General features: G+C 40.1%; 1 protein-coding gene across 7 annotated transcripts in view; it reads right to left on the bottom strand.

Annotated features, from left to right (window-relative positions):
* The window catches only part of kcnt1b (potassium sodium-activated channel subfamily T member 1b), an 85,803-nt gene that overhangs the window by 11,222 nt on the left and 59,809 nt on the right, over positions 1 to 14,772 (bottom strand). For 4 of the 7 annotated variants that reach the window (XM_052557217.1, XM_052557219.1, XM_052557221.1 and 1 more), the window contains 12 exons: positions 12,558 to 12,621; positions 12,028 to 12,136; positions 6,245 to 6,353; positions 5,726 to 5,875; positions 4,170 to 4,405; positions 3,771 to 3,791; positions 2,735 to 2,948; positions 1,714 to 1,819; positions 1,191 to 1,363; positions 660 to 731; positions 434 to 568; positions 159 to 270 (listed from right to left, as the gene is read on the bottom strand). In XM_052557217.1, coding sequence (XP_052413177.1) covers positions 159 to 270; positions 434 to 568; positions 660 to 731; positions 1,191 to 1,363; positions 1,714 to 1,819; positions 2,735 to 2,948; positions 3,771 to 3,791; positions 4,170 to 4,405; positions 5,726 to 5,875; positions 6,245 to 6,353; positions 12,028 to 12,136; positions 12,558 to 12,621 — 1,501 coding nt within the window. The remainder of the gene's footprint in view (positions 1 to 158; positions 271 to 433; positions 569 to 659; positions 732 to 1,190; positions 1,364 to 1,713; positions 1,820 to 2,734; positions 2,949 to 3,770; positions 3,792 to 4,169; positions 4,406 to 5,725; positions 5,876 to 6,244; positions 6,354 to 12,027; positions 12,137 to 12,557; positions 12,622 to 14,772) is intronic. The other 3 variants (XM_052557218.1, XM_052557220.1, XM_052557222.1) reach the window with 1 other exon arrangement.

Genomic DNA, 14,772 nt, shown 5'->3' with positions numbered 1-14,772 from the left:
GAATCATTCTCAAATTCATTCTTTTTTTATTCAACTTTACACACCGTTATCATCAATATATTTTACAATGACTGAAATAATCAATTCTAAAAATGCAAAACATCTCAGACTTTTCGACCTAGATAATAAGAGAAATGGTGAGGATGTTAAGAAGACACCTTCTCAAGTTTGGAGAGAGCCAAGGAGTAGCAGTCTTTGGCACGAAACTGCATGAATCTCATATTAGAAGGATGGGTTAGCTCAGTGATTATGCTGAGACTTGGAAACAACCTAGAATAGGACACAACAACAGGAAAACAAGGACGAAAATGAAGTCATGCAGCAAAAACTCGGCCAAAGTCATTAGTATCCAATGCCATTTTCAGCTAATGTAGAGAAAGACATCAGCTTGAAGACAAATGCAACTAATTTGCTGTTAGTGGATACGATGTACCTAAACATGGTCTGCACGTTGACTATGGTTTTAGCATCTGCCATGTAGTCTTCCTCTGCACTCATGGTGCTCTCCTTATCCACCACCACCAGGTTATCAGCGTAGATGATGCCACACTGCAGCAGGTTATCTAAACTATGACAGAAACCAGCACAAACGGACCATTCAGATCGGACTAAAACCCATTTGGGGTTGTGTTTGTGCAGTGAAATGTTTAAAGACCTACTTGTCAATGGTACCAGCCATGTAGTACACCATAGGGAAACAGCAGATGGCTTCGAGAAAATGATTATCAGGCCTGGAAATGGAGGGGAAGAGCAGTTTGACAATGCTAATCCACTCACAGCTGCAGTTTTAAAGTTCTTAAAAGGTCTGGCACTGGCAAACAACCTTATAAAAATGTATTCTCAGGCTAAAAGCTTGTGCAGAACACATAAGCAGGTAATTGCAAAAAGGATTTTGACACATCTCAGAGTTGCCATAGAAACTCTGAGGAAGAGTCTAATGTGATGAAAACTGTACACTATTTTGCATTACTGAAAGAAAGAATACGTGGAGCATAATGAACAACACTTTCGAAAGAGTTTAGCATTAGAGGGCAGTATAAGATATATAAGGATTCCATCTAATACATTACAGAGTGTGAACTGAGATTAGTTTTTTAAGAGGTAGAGTTGGGTTAAGCATTGCTTTCGACTGGCTTTCAAAGTCTAAAGTCATCACTATGAACAGTAACATGATGAGGCAGCTCGCTCACGGATTATCCAGCAGCAGCACGATGGGATTCAGCTCCTTCCGGGCTCGGTAATAAGCACGCAGCGGCACTATGAAGTTGTACAGGCCATTTCCCGCTGTCTCAGCAGAAACGATAATCAACTTGTTTTTGAAACCATATGCCTTGGCATCTTCAAAGCTATTGTGCTGACAACCCTGAAATCAAAAACAAGTGTTTAATGGACTGAAATAAATGATACAGATATCAGCTCTAAATGTTTGAAGGCATTATATGTAATGCATGCACACACAAATGTTCTTAAATGCATCATAGAATGTTGCAATAAAGAAATAATGCATGGAATACACTTTTTTTAAATTAAATAATGAATAACAAATTCATTATTTAATTCAGACTGTAAAATCCCTCCATATAAATATACTATAAGTCATACATAAGTCAGTAAAAACGTCACAATTTTCTCTTTCATCAAACAATGCCACAGCAATTTATTAAGCTGAATCGCTTTCAGTATTTAAGGGTGAATTAAGAGGTATACACTCACCTTGTCAAGTCGTAGGCAACAGAATGAGGCCTTCTGTTGCAGAAGGTGACAAAGGGTTGGGGAGCTTCCAATGTAAGGGGAGTTTGGAGGATAGCCTTTAATGCACCTTGAAAAAGCAGAAGGATTTACAATGTAACAAGTATGAGTATTAATTACAACGAATGTTTCCATTTAATGCATATACAGCACATGACTGACATCAATCAGTCTACAAAGGCTTTATATATTTTTTTTAAAACATTGGATGTAAATGATCAGTAGATGGCACTGTGAGAGCACTGAAGAATCAGCAGAGCAGGGATATTCACCAATTCACTCTGCTCACAACAGACTCAGTGCTGTTCTGGAAGAGATTTAGTCTTTATCAATAGTGTGTGTGTGTGAGAGTGTGAGAGAGAGAACCGGTCCACGTCTCCTCCGGCTCTGACTGACAGTCAAACGCTGTAATTATTCTGCAGCATGACCGCTGAAAGGCTGATAGAAACTAATACGTTTAAGGCTCATCTGATCTTCCTAAAAGCTATAAAATGTAATTCAACAATCACACTAGAGAGAGTGCACAGTTAAGAAATAACTAGAAGTCATAGAGGTAACATAAAAATTACGTTTTATTCAGCAAGGATGCATTAAATTGATGTCAGTAGAAGTGTCAGTAAGACACTTATAACTTGATAAAATTTATATTTGACTTAAATGCTCTTCTTTGTAACTTTCCTTTCATCAAAGAATCCTGAAAAAAAAATGTATAACTTAGAGATATATCCATATAAACTCCTACTCAAATTGTATCACGGTTTGTTTGGCATCTCAACTGATTTGAATCATAACATATTTTAATCGATTTTCAACCGGCTCACAGTTATTCATTTCATCCCTAAGTAGTGCCGCTATCCACATGAGATTTGATTTAAGGCTTATGTCTTTCACATTTTCTGGCTCTTTAAAAAAGTCAAGACAAACGATTCGATCACGATTTCCCAGAGAAATCACACTGATTTTGTTTTTCTAAAATGCTATTTACTCTAAGGATGGTGCTCCTTCCTCATCCGATTGGTTGGTCTCATCTTCCGAGGGGTCACTGAGAAGATCACAAGGCAGGATTGCAGAGGAATCAGCGATCTCCAGCACAGGGGCAATGCTGGGTCTACGGCTCCCAGCTCCGTTCTCTGTGGGCAGGGTCAGTTTACTGCTGTCAGCCGGGGGATCTGGGTTCTGCAGGTCAATGGCCACAGTTCCTGTAATGCACAACAAATGAGCCATGAGAGTTGAGGTTTTCCTATTTGAGCAAGCTTTGGAAAAGTGTGGTGTGAGGAAACTGATGTGTCCACCGATGAAACAATCTAAAAACTGTTGTCTGATCTGAAACGTCAATTGCTTTTGTGCTATTTTCAGTGCAATGAAAGCAGCCAAAGAAATACTGAGTGATGAACATCAATTTTTGATGACTCAGAATTTGAGGTCAATTCCAGTTCATTTCCATCAGCACAAAGAATAAAATGAAAAATCTTTCCTAATTTACTAGGAAAATTTGCCTACGTATATAGTAGATGGTATAAATATTTAATTACATCACAATATTTCTTAAATGCACTGAAGTTGACCTCAACCCTGATTTATTGCTTTTTATGAATGAAGACTGATTTGCACATTTCAAATCAGTGCTTTGCAACCAAAATCTTTAAGCACCATGAAGTTTCATTTAAAAATGCTGAAGGGAAGAAAATGTTCTGAACGCAAATTCGAAAATTGATCCTTTGCAAAATGGTAAAGGCTTTAAGAGCAGTCTTGAAATTAATGAACTTATTCCTTATATATAAATAATAACAGTAGAGAGTAAGCCAGGGATATTTTACACATGCAAAAGCGGTTTCAAAGCCCAATCAAGAAAAAAAATCATTTTCAATGTAAAAAGCTTGCAGGGCAAAAGCCTTGAGCTTTTGAGTTCCACAAAATAAGAGGAATGAAGTGGGGAGAACGGTTTCTGTAAATGTTCACATTTTACACAGACATCCACTAATGATGTCTTATGTGTCTCTAAACCACATGCTCAGACTTACCATATGAAGTAGACTGATCAACTTCAACAAAGGAAAAACAATGAAAGAAAGCATATTTTATCATGAGCATGACTTCAAACTTCTTTAATTTGATAAATTCACCCTGACAATGTTGTTTCTGAATGTTACTCTCATACCACTAACTGACATATGGCATCCATATGGAAACCAACCCTTGGGCTGCACTGATGTAAACAAATTCAAACTTGTGCTCCATTTGTTTAGACTGTGTTATGTAATAATAACAACATCACTAATGTTTAAATAGGCCATTGTTTTCGTATTTCTGCTAGGTGCTGCTGGTGGCACAGAAATTACACAGGGCAGCTTTCAAGAAACTCATTAGGCTCATTAAGATTTCACTTCATCAGGCAGATGAACTACTATCTGTTCCCTCACCCATGCTTGCGATGATGCTCTGCACCGGGAGACGAGAGGGGGCGTCATACACGCCGGTGGCCGACAGCCCTTTGCTGTGCTTCTCCTCCTGTTTGAAGATGAAGGCAGAGTTCTCCTCTTTAGTGATGTTGATGTAGTAGCAGGTGTCCGTGGCAGACATGATGTGGCGTGGGCCGGGGTTCAGAAGTATGCTCTTATTGTCTTCTCTCTTTGTGCCGATAAGGCAGACGCCATACCTAAGGAACAGATGATTTTGGGGTGTTTAACTTGGTTTAATAGAGAAAGAAATTGCAGAGGGGTTGTGCCGGATAGACAATAGTTTGTTCCATCATATTTATTTTCCGCGTTTTTAGTGTTTCGCATTATAACCAAATCACACACAATTCTGTTTACTTTATGAATGGCCAATCAGAGGCATTCAGATGTTAAAATGCCAGAGTTTTGTTGTTCAGGGCAAGTGCACACCGACTGAATCCTGCTCTCTCATGAATTGCAAACAAAGTGCAGACATATGTATGATGCAACTATAAGAGATTCATTCATCATATAGTGTATCAAATGCTAGACTAAAGTCAGCGATGATGTTCTTTGCTCATGTTCTGTAACTGCTGTTTGAATAACTGAGTTTGAATAAATAATCATGTTAAATACAAATTTAATCATATTAAAAATATTTATAACATGACCTCCCTAGGGTACTGGACAAGATGATGTGTACTTAATAGATTACACTAACATTAGGGCTGTGTTTAGCATTACGCTGGAATTGCTTCACTCTCTGGCAATGAAGCTAAAGTAAATAATTAAAATAATACTGTGTATCAGCGATCTCACAGGCTGACGATAGCACGATGTTGATGTGACTATGGAGCATATCGCCCAATACCAGATTGTGGTGCTAACTGATCTTTATTTGGGAGGATCTACACCCTGATGCTGCTTTGAGGATCTTGAATACATTATATTCAGTAAAGTTTTATTATATACAAGTACAGAGCCAGTGAAATGCATATAGTAATATATCACGTGAATATTATGATGCAAAGGAAATACACATAGTAATAAAGTGCAATTGACTATTTATAATGCAAATGAGATTAAGCCATAACAGGCTGAGCAAAGTAGCCAATAGAGTATGAATTACCTGATATATACACTACTGTTTAAAAGTCGCTGCTGAAAATTCAGCTTTGCATCACAGGAATATATTACATTTCAAAATACAATAAATTTAACATTTTTAAAATTTTTATCAAATAAATGTAGCCTTGGTCAGCATAAGAAACCTTACCCACCCCAAACTTTTGAACAGAAGAGTATACAGGGTATGTGTTTTAAAGTTATCAATAAAACCGGTGTAAATTTAAAACAGCGGTGTGCAGAGTGGCAACAGTATTACAAGAAAAAAAAATGGAAAGAAAAAACTAGAAAATGAACAAAATACCAGTATGCACAGGCAGCTGACAGCTATGGATTTTTTTTTATACATAACTCACTTCACATGCCTCCCAATAGTAAATTGTGCAGCTCAAAGTAAATGATTCACAATCACTCACTTTTTATGTGCATGGAAGGAGGCATAAGTAAAACTCTTCCCATCATATTCGCCAAAGAATTTGCTGTCCATTAGACGAATGTGGTAAACTTCATTCCCAGAGCAACGGCCATATGTCCTCTGCCACTGTTCTGGAGACATCTGTCCCTCCCTGAAACCCCAAGCAGACAGGTCAAACACAAGCATAAAGATCACACCTCAAACCTTGTTTCATCAAATGGGGTATTACTGTTATTTTGAGAATATTTGAGTGTCTTTATATAAATATAAATTAATCTGAGCAAATTCAGGTGTATGCATGGTCAGCCTTCCTCTGGGAAATGATCACATGACGTTTAATGGCATTGATCGGCTCTCCTCACAAATCTGCCCTGAGTAATTATTTGTGACACTTTTAATTGTTAGAGAACACAGAATTGGAAAGGTTAAGTGAGATGCCCTTATTCATTATTAAATCTTTCTTTGAGAAAACGCTTCTTTTTGATCCGTGTAAGGAAAAAAGGAAGACATCAGTACTCACTGTCCACGAGACGTGTGCACTAGGAGTGTGACCAGTGTAGAAGTGGCTGGACACACACAGTTGAGGGCCAGCATGGCATACTTGAACTCCTCCTCACACACCACATGATCTAACAAACAAAACATACCGACACATCATTTGTGTGAGAATTAATAACGTAATGTAATATAATCATGCACTGGTTGTTATGGCTTTGGTCAAATATTCATTTCATACTCATCAAATCACACTGGATCACAACAGTAATGAACAAATATTAAATACTGATGTTCCCTTAAAAAGGAATGAATTTCAACAACATTAGATTTTCAATTAATTGAATTTCAACAGCCCTCAAATGATAAAGCACCATGCACATATGAACTCCCTGATGAATTCTATAAACACTATGACACCAGTCATTTGTGAAATTTGGAGACAAAAAAAAAAAGTTTCACCACACAAGTGAACTGCCCTAATCTGAGTGGTTAAAAAAATGAACATAAATCCAACTTTACCACTTTAGATCACTAATCAACATAATGTCAACTTCATCAGAACAGCTTTAACTAGAGTGGATTCTGTCATCATAGTCATTCAGCTCAAATTGGTTTTATTACATGCAGACACTTGTAACAAAAAAGGGAAACAGAACATAACTGATCAGATCTTAAAATACTGGGCATCATACACTGACTGAGGAGGATCACACACTACCAGACTTTAAAGTAAAAAAAAAATATCACACAGAGTTTGCATCTTTTGTTTAAAGAGACTTGACAAATAAAACAACGTGTGTTCTAAAATCCAAACGTTTCTGACATCCTCCAACTGGATGGAATCAGAGTTAATTTTAGTTAACCTTGATATACAGTCTGGACAAAAATATCGGCACCCTTGGTAAATATGACCAAAGAAGGCTGTGAAAATAAGTCTGCATTGCCAATCCTTTTTATCTTTTATAAAAAAAAAAAAATCACAAAAATGTATCCTTAAAATGGGGGGAAATATCATTATGAAATAAATGTTTTTCTCTAATATTGGCCACAATTAATGGCACCCTTTTATTCAATACTTTTTGAAACCTCCATTTGACAGTTTAACAGGTCTAAATTTTCTCCTATAATGTCTGATGAGGTTAGAAAAAACCTGACATGAGATCAGAGACCATTCCTTCATCCATAATCAATCCAGACCCTTTAGATTCCCAGCTCCATGTTGGTGCTTCTCCTCTTCAGTTCCCTCCTCTCATTTTCTATAGGGTTCAGGTCAGAGGACTGGAATGGCTATAGCAGAAGCTTGGTGAATTGAAGGAAGCGGAGCCTGGTTCGCAGCTCAGAGATGGTCATGTTCTCGCAATGAGAACATGACGCATCCAAGAAAGCCACCTCAGCGTGCTTCATGCCCAGATATGTGTGGCAGTGATCGTGACCATCACCTGGTGCCAGGTAACGACCGCATCCAGAAACACACGGGTGAAACGGCATCCTTATAAGGACGATTGGTCGTCTTTATAAAGAAACACCCGTGGAGTTTTTTTTTTTTTATTTGCTCTTAGGAAATGCTTTTTTAGTGCTGAGGCGCACAGGAGAGATGACTGCTTGCAACACGACAGGATAGTCCAGCCTGAAGTGTGCAATCCACTCAACACAGGAATGACTGCCGCTGAAGCGCCGTCTCGCCAACACATGAAGCTTCCGAGAGTGTGCTGAACTCATAATTCACAGCAGATACTAATGCTCGGCTCTGAAGCGAAAAGCTGGTATGCATTGCACCTGCTGCTGCTGCTGTCTTATACTCACGCTGTGATCAGTGGCAGCTGGATGCAATAATTGCATGCCAATGTGCATTGGTACATTAAGTTTACACTCGAAGTAGATTGGTCCATCGAATCGATATCCCATTTTGCGTTGGTCACCGACGTGGCATCGAGAGTGACCAACTGAAGGTAACTTATTTTATGTACTTACGTATAGATGGTGTGTGTATTTTTCCTGTAGTTGTACAAATAATAAATATAGATAAATCTGGATTCTACACTCTCTGTCTTCCAAGTTATACATCCTCTGAAATGTTTCAAAGTTATGAGCAGTAGTTTTTTATGTTTATGTCTTGCATGGCCTCCACCTCTTGGGTCACTGCATTTGCGTTTACATGTGTTCATTTAGCAGCTGAAGTGAAGAATTAAGAGAGAATAATATGCCACTTTGCTAAGAGCATGTCGTAATTCAAACACCTTGAAAAAGGTAAATAATGAAGAAAAGACATTTAAAATAAACAGCTTTAACTCACTGGCATATTAAAACTTTTAATGCAAGATTCTTGTTTGGTTTCTCATTTTTGTGTGTAGTACAGAATTGAATTCTTGATCCATATGTTCAGATAATAATCATCCATGGCAATACAGCAGTAGCCTTGATAAACAGTACAGTGTGATTGTGTAGTTTTATTTTGAAAAATGGTTATGATATTAAGATCTTTGAGTTATTTGTTAAATGTTTAATATGGTATCAAATGATCTTGTTGGGTTCTGTAAAAGCATTATTATAGCATTGCATTCAAAGTGAAAGGGTTACACATACACGTACTGTAAATTTCTGGATGCGGTCGTTACCTGGCACCGGGTGATGGTCACGATCGCTGCCTCATGTGTCTGGGCGTCAAGCACGCTGAGGTGGCTTTCGTGGATGCGTCATGTTCTCATTGCAAGAACGGCTGACAGACGAGAACCACTTCCGGCAGTAGCGCGGTTGGTTTGAGGGTCACAATGGTGGCAAACCCCGCAGGGAACCAACCCTCTGGGGACTTCCACTCCTCTTGCACCCCCGATTCAGTGGAGCAGCCCACGGAACGTGCTGGGCCCTCTTCAAGGAGCACTCCGGCCTGCTCACAAGCTGCCTGAGTTGGGTCCCTGTGTTCCACCTCACTGCCCCACTGCGGGTACGGCTGTGGTTCCGCTGGTCCCGCTTGTATGGTTTTTAAGTGCCTTATCAGAGGGGTAGTGGCACTGAGAGGCCCCGGTTAGTGTCGGTTTGCTTATACTGCTCCAGAGTGTCCGCACTGTAGATCCTGTTGAGATCCTCCATCACCCTAGGCAGCTGGACGCAGCGGAACACTACCCAGCCCATCTCGCTAGCTTCTGCGGACCATCAGCCTCGGCTATGTGATTCAGTTCGCCCGGTGTCCCCCCAAGTTCAGTGGTGTCCGCTTCACTACAGTGAAAGCGTCTGATGCCCCTGTTTTGCGGGAAGAGATCGCAGTCCGAAGGCGGAAGACGCAATACATTCACATTCTGGGCCTGCTCAACTGTACAGCCGACATGCTGTCTTGAGCACTGCTCCCGGGAAAATGGCGACTCCATCCCCTGATGGACCAGCTGACTTGGAGACGATTTGGAACTGCTCAGGTAGACCTGTTTGCTTCTCCAGAGACCTCTCGCTGCCAGTTGTTCTACTCCCTGACACTGTGCAAAGTCCGGGAGGATGAGGAGCAAGTCTTGCTAGTGGCGACGTATTGGCCCAATTTTACCTGGTTCCCCAAACTAGTGCTCCTCGCGACAGCCACTCCTTGGCCAATTCCTCTGAGGAAGCTGATTCAGAGACGGGGCACCATTTGGCACCCACGTCCAGACCTTTGGAAAATCCATGTCTGGTCCCTGGATGGGACGTGGAGGTTCTAGGTGACCTACCCCAAGAGGTAGTGAACACCATAAATTTGGCAAGAGCACTGTCTATGAGACACGCTTACGCCTTGAAGTGGAACCTGTTCATCGAGTGGTTCGTTCGAGAAAACCCCCGAAGATGCCCGATTGCGGTCGTGCTTTCCTTTCTGCAGCAAGGGCTGGAGTGAAGGCTGTCTCCCTCCACCCTCAAAGTCCAGGTTGCCGCTATTGCTGCGTACCATGACCCCATGAATGGGAAGTCTTTGGGTAAGAATGACCTCATCGTCAGGATCCTTAGAGGGGCCAGGAGGTTAAATCCTTCACGGCCCCCCTCTATACCCTATTGGTACCTGACTCTAGTGCTTATATCACTACAGCAGGACCCATGTGAGCCTTTGCATTCAGTTGAGCTAAAGTTTCTTTCATGGAAAACTCTACTCCTGCTTGCACTGGCCTCCATCAAGAGGGTAGGGGACCTGCATGCATTCTCATTCAAAGATTTGTGCCTAGAGTTTGGGCCGGCTGACTCCCAGGTAATCCTGAGGCCCCGGCCTGGCTACGTGTTCAAAGACCAAGTGGTGAACCTGTAAGCGCTGCCCCTGGAGGAGGCAGACCCAGCCCTGGCTTTTCTCTGTCCCGTCCGAGCATTGAGATGCTACGTAGACCAGACACAAAGCTTCTGGACCTCAGACCAGCTCTTTGTCTGTTACGGGGGATGGCAGAAGGGGAGCGCCGTCTCTAAGCAGAGGAAGGCCCACTGGATTGTGGATGCTGTAGCCCTGGCTTATCAGGCTCAGGGTGTGCCCTGTCTGTTCAGGTTGCGAGCTTACTAAAACTAGAGGTGTTGCATCATCCTGGGCGCTGGCTCGTGGCGCCTTGCTGACAGATATTTGTAGAGCTGCGGGCTGGGCGACCCCTAACATATTCGCTAGGTTCTATAGCCTTCGTGTAGAGCCGGTATCCTTCTGTGTTCTCACCTCAAACGGGTACTGGCACTGAGAGGCCCCGGTTAGTGTCGGTTTGCTTATACTGCTCCAGAGTGTCCGTACTGTAAATCCTGTTGAGATCCTCCATCACCCTAGGCAGCTGGACGGAGTGGAACGTCCGGCGCCAGGCCTTCATGATGAATCCGTGAGAACCATGGAAGGCTGGGTTCTGTACTGAGACCTACGTATGCGGTACTTGTATGTGTATAGTCCACAGTATAGCCTTAGAGCCCGTGTTTCCCAGCAGACTTCTGCCTTCCCAAGAGGGTTTTAATCACCTCAAAATTCTCCGTATAGACCTAAACGGATGCTATATGTGTATTTGCTACCGAGACCTCCCTCGGGAAAGATGGGGCTTCCACAGCATCCCTGTTCCAAGCGGAACGGGTACGTTTTCTCAGTGTTATCCAATCTCACCCAGTGAGGTAGTGCTTTGACAATGGTGAGTGGAACTATTTGTTCTGAGCCCCGGCCTACACCTAATAGGGGTGCAGGCGGCTCGCACAGGGCACTGGAAGGGGCAGCACCCATGGCACTTTGGTAGATCCCATTTTGCATCGATCACCCATGTGGCATAGAGAGTGACCGTCGTCCCGTCTCCATGGTTGCTGTACCGCCGCTGAGCTGCTGGGTCTCCGGCTTGGCTCCTCAGCGAAAAGCTGGTATGGCATTGCACCTGCTGCTTACTTATACTCACGCTGTGATCAACGGATGCAATAATTCCATGCCAATGTGCATTGGCTCGTTTAGTTTAAACTCGAAGTAGATTGGTCTATCGAAGCGATATCCAATTTTCGGTCGGTCACCGATGTGGCATCTCCGTTCCCTCCTTCAGGGAACGAGTGTTACCATACGTAACAGAGATGCTATAAGCTGCTAACAGATAGCTTTAAGAAGATTTAATATTTCACACGTTTAATGTTGGATTTTATGTTTATAACTCAAAAGCCATTTAAAATGTTCGATTTTTGTTGACTTGCTGTTGTATTAAAAGTAATGGACTATAAAAATGACATAAACATTGGTCAAAAGACCAAAAATCATGACTACTGTATGTAAATAAACACTATCTCATTTAAAATTTGATTATGGACAGAATAATATTTACTGATTGCATATAAAATGAATCAAACTGAAGAGGGAAAAAAATAACTAACCTGCAAATTTGACATGGAATTTGTTCTCAGGTTTGAGAATCTGGACATATAAAGGACAATTTGGAGCAAAGTCCTTCACAGCCCACGCTCGCAGAATGGTTTGATGATCCTGTAAGAGCAGGCATCATTCTTACAATATGATATGCACACTTCATTTTGCCATTAAATACAGTTTTAGTGAGAATATCACTCACTGTATTTGTAAAGTGAATCACAGGTACATAGTCATTCTGAAATACATGCAATAAGTGTCAATAATAACTTTTTGAGCTGCAACTAACAACCACTTTTGACAAAAATGTGTGTTGTATATTCATCCGCTGCAGCTCACATTTAAAAAATGTGTGCTTTTTTAATGTAAATGAACAATTTACTGATAAAAATTCTCTATACACAGCTCCAAGTCCCGACTAATCGATAATGAGATAGGATTTATGATCATTCTCCTTCTCAGTTATTTACAGAGTTGTTTTTGCAGCCCTAATACCTTTTACTTTTGGCAAGGAATTATATTATGAGTCTATATTTACAGCTGCGGTGCGGTCCACTTCATTTCTGCTGCTGAGGATGAAGCACGCCTCGGCATCGTCCATCCTGCAGGACACAGAACATCATTACACAGCAGTGTCACTCAGATGTAAAGTGAATTCCTCCTGAAGGCCTGCACATGTGTGTATGCATTAATGTGCTGAAAGGTACTGAGGGGCAATTTCACGGTATACTAGCCTCACTTCCAGCAAAACGCTATAGATTTAGATGCTTCTTCTCATTCTAAAAGCTGCCATTAATATTGACATGGTTTTCACACTTTTAATGCTTTCTGGATATGTTCCACTGTCTTGTTAAACTCTGTCAAGAGTATCTGTGACATGATGTCAGTTACCACAGTAAATCACAGACTTTTCCCTCAGTTTGTAAAAACAATAAAAAAATTTAATCTAATGCTTATACAATGGAAGCATTTGGTGTAAGACTACAATAAGATAAATGTCACAAAATACACACTGCATCTTCAAAAAAAAAAAAAAAAGACATGGCCACTTACATTTGCAAATCCACATTATGGAAAAACTGTCTCTAAATCTAACAGTCTCTAAAGTCATTAAAATCGCAAAAGCACACATTCATGTAGAGTGCAAATATAACAGCTTATTTTTGCATTAAATTACAGATAAAACATGACCTGCGTTGTACAGTATTGTGAGTGTATTTAAATATGTAGTTGTGCAGTTGTATGTGTAAACTTCAGCATTTGTGAGAACATACTGAGAAATTTCAATAATTTCTCTGAAGATGCAGGGAAATCGTATAATAACTTTTTTTATATTAGCTGATGTAGTTACAGCGTCTAGCAGCAGGGACAAGCTAAATTGTACTAACCAGCTAAACAACAGTTAAAATATGATTTGCAGTGCACAATTCTGCACAACAAATGCCTTGGTCGCATAGATTTCCAAAGAAAGAAAAATTACTCCATTAAAAAAAAAAAAAAAAAAAAAATCAATATCATGTCACAGATGCTTTCGATAGAGCCTGTTTTACACCCAAAACATTCTCTAAATCAAAAAGTGTGAGATACAACTACTGGCAAAAAATAAGGTAACATTATTTTAAGGACCAATTCTCAGTAGTAACTAATTGGATTTTAACATGCATATTACTAGCATATTGGCTGCCTTTAAACCACATAGTAACGCCTTATTCTGAAAGGCCAAATTTCTTAATCCTACATTATACCTAAATTTAACAACTACCTTACTACCGGTAACTATTGTTAAGAATTTTACAGAAAACTGTTAACAGTGAATATATGTGTTCCTTATTCTAAAGTGTTACCAAAAGGAAAGTGCTCACAACATGCATAATTCATCCAGTAATATGCAGCAGAAATGAACACATTTTAATAATTAGTAAATTACTTTTTTTTCCACATAGAAACAAAAAGTATAAATTCAAGCTTTCCCATCCAAATACACAGATTACACGTCTGGCCAGGAAATTCATGCACTAGAATATGAAGTGGGCATATTGAGAAACATTCAATGCAATTATAATGAAGGAATATAGTAGGATTTTAAGTGCAGTTACATTGCAGGAAGAAGCAGATATATATTTTACTTAAATTTGCTGCTTTAATAAGGAACCGATGGTTTTAAGACTGGTGTCAGGTTTGGATCTGGCAGTGGAGCTTGCAGGTTGACTCTTCAAATTTCCTCTCAGACTAATTTAGTATTTATTTATTTTATTTTTTTTGGGAGCCTGTCCAAAGCTTCCATTTGGAAACAGTTCATACGTGAGCCTATACAAGTTTAAATTATAGAAATGCCACACTGATTTACTTGTACATCACTGTGAAAAAGTGACTTATGACTGAAGTTTACTAACAGCTCTTTCACTCTCAGACTATAAAAGCCAGAAACACACATTGTCTTTCACAGAGAATAATGAGATTATGCTAATTGAATTAGCTAAACTTCTCAGCCTGCCATTACTTCAACGGTGAAGCACTGCTGTGCACTTTATAGTGAGCCATAAATCATCTAACACATTGCAGCTTTAAGTACCATTCTTGCAAGTTGTACTATTGATGTCTACACTTCATAGACATTGAAGTCACCTTACCTAATATAAAAACAGTTCAGTTATAAAGAACTGCACTCCATATCTTCTGTCCTTAAATGTTTTTTTGGTGAATGTACTGTAACTCTCAATCCACTGTTGAAAATGGAATCTCTACATGACTAT

Source organism: Carassius gibelio, chromosome B5, assembly GCF_023724105.1.
Source record: "Carassius gibelio isolate Cgi1373 ecotype wild population from Czech Republic chromosome B5, carGib1.2-hapl.c, whole genome shotgun sequence".
Taxonomy (NCBI): Eukaryota; Metazoa; Chordata; class Actinopteri; order Cypriniformes; family Cyprinidae; genus Carassius; species Carassius gibelio.
The sequence above is the reverse complement of the archived record's forward strand: the minus strand, read 5'-3'. Positions and strand labels throughout refer to the sequence as shown.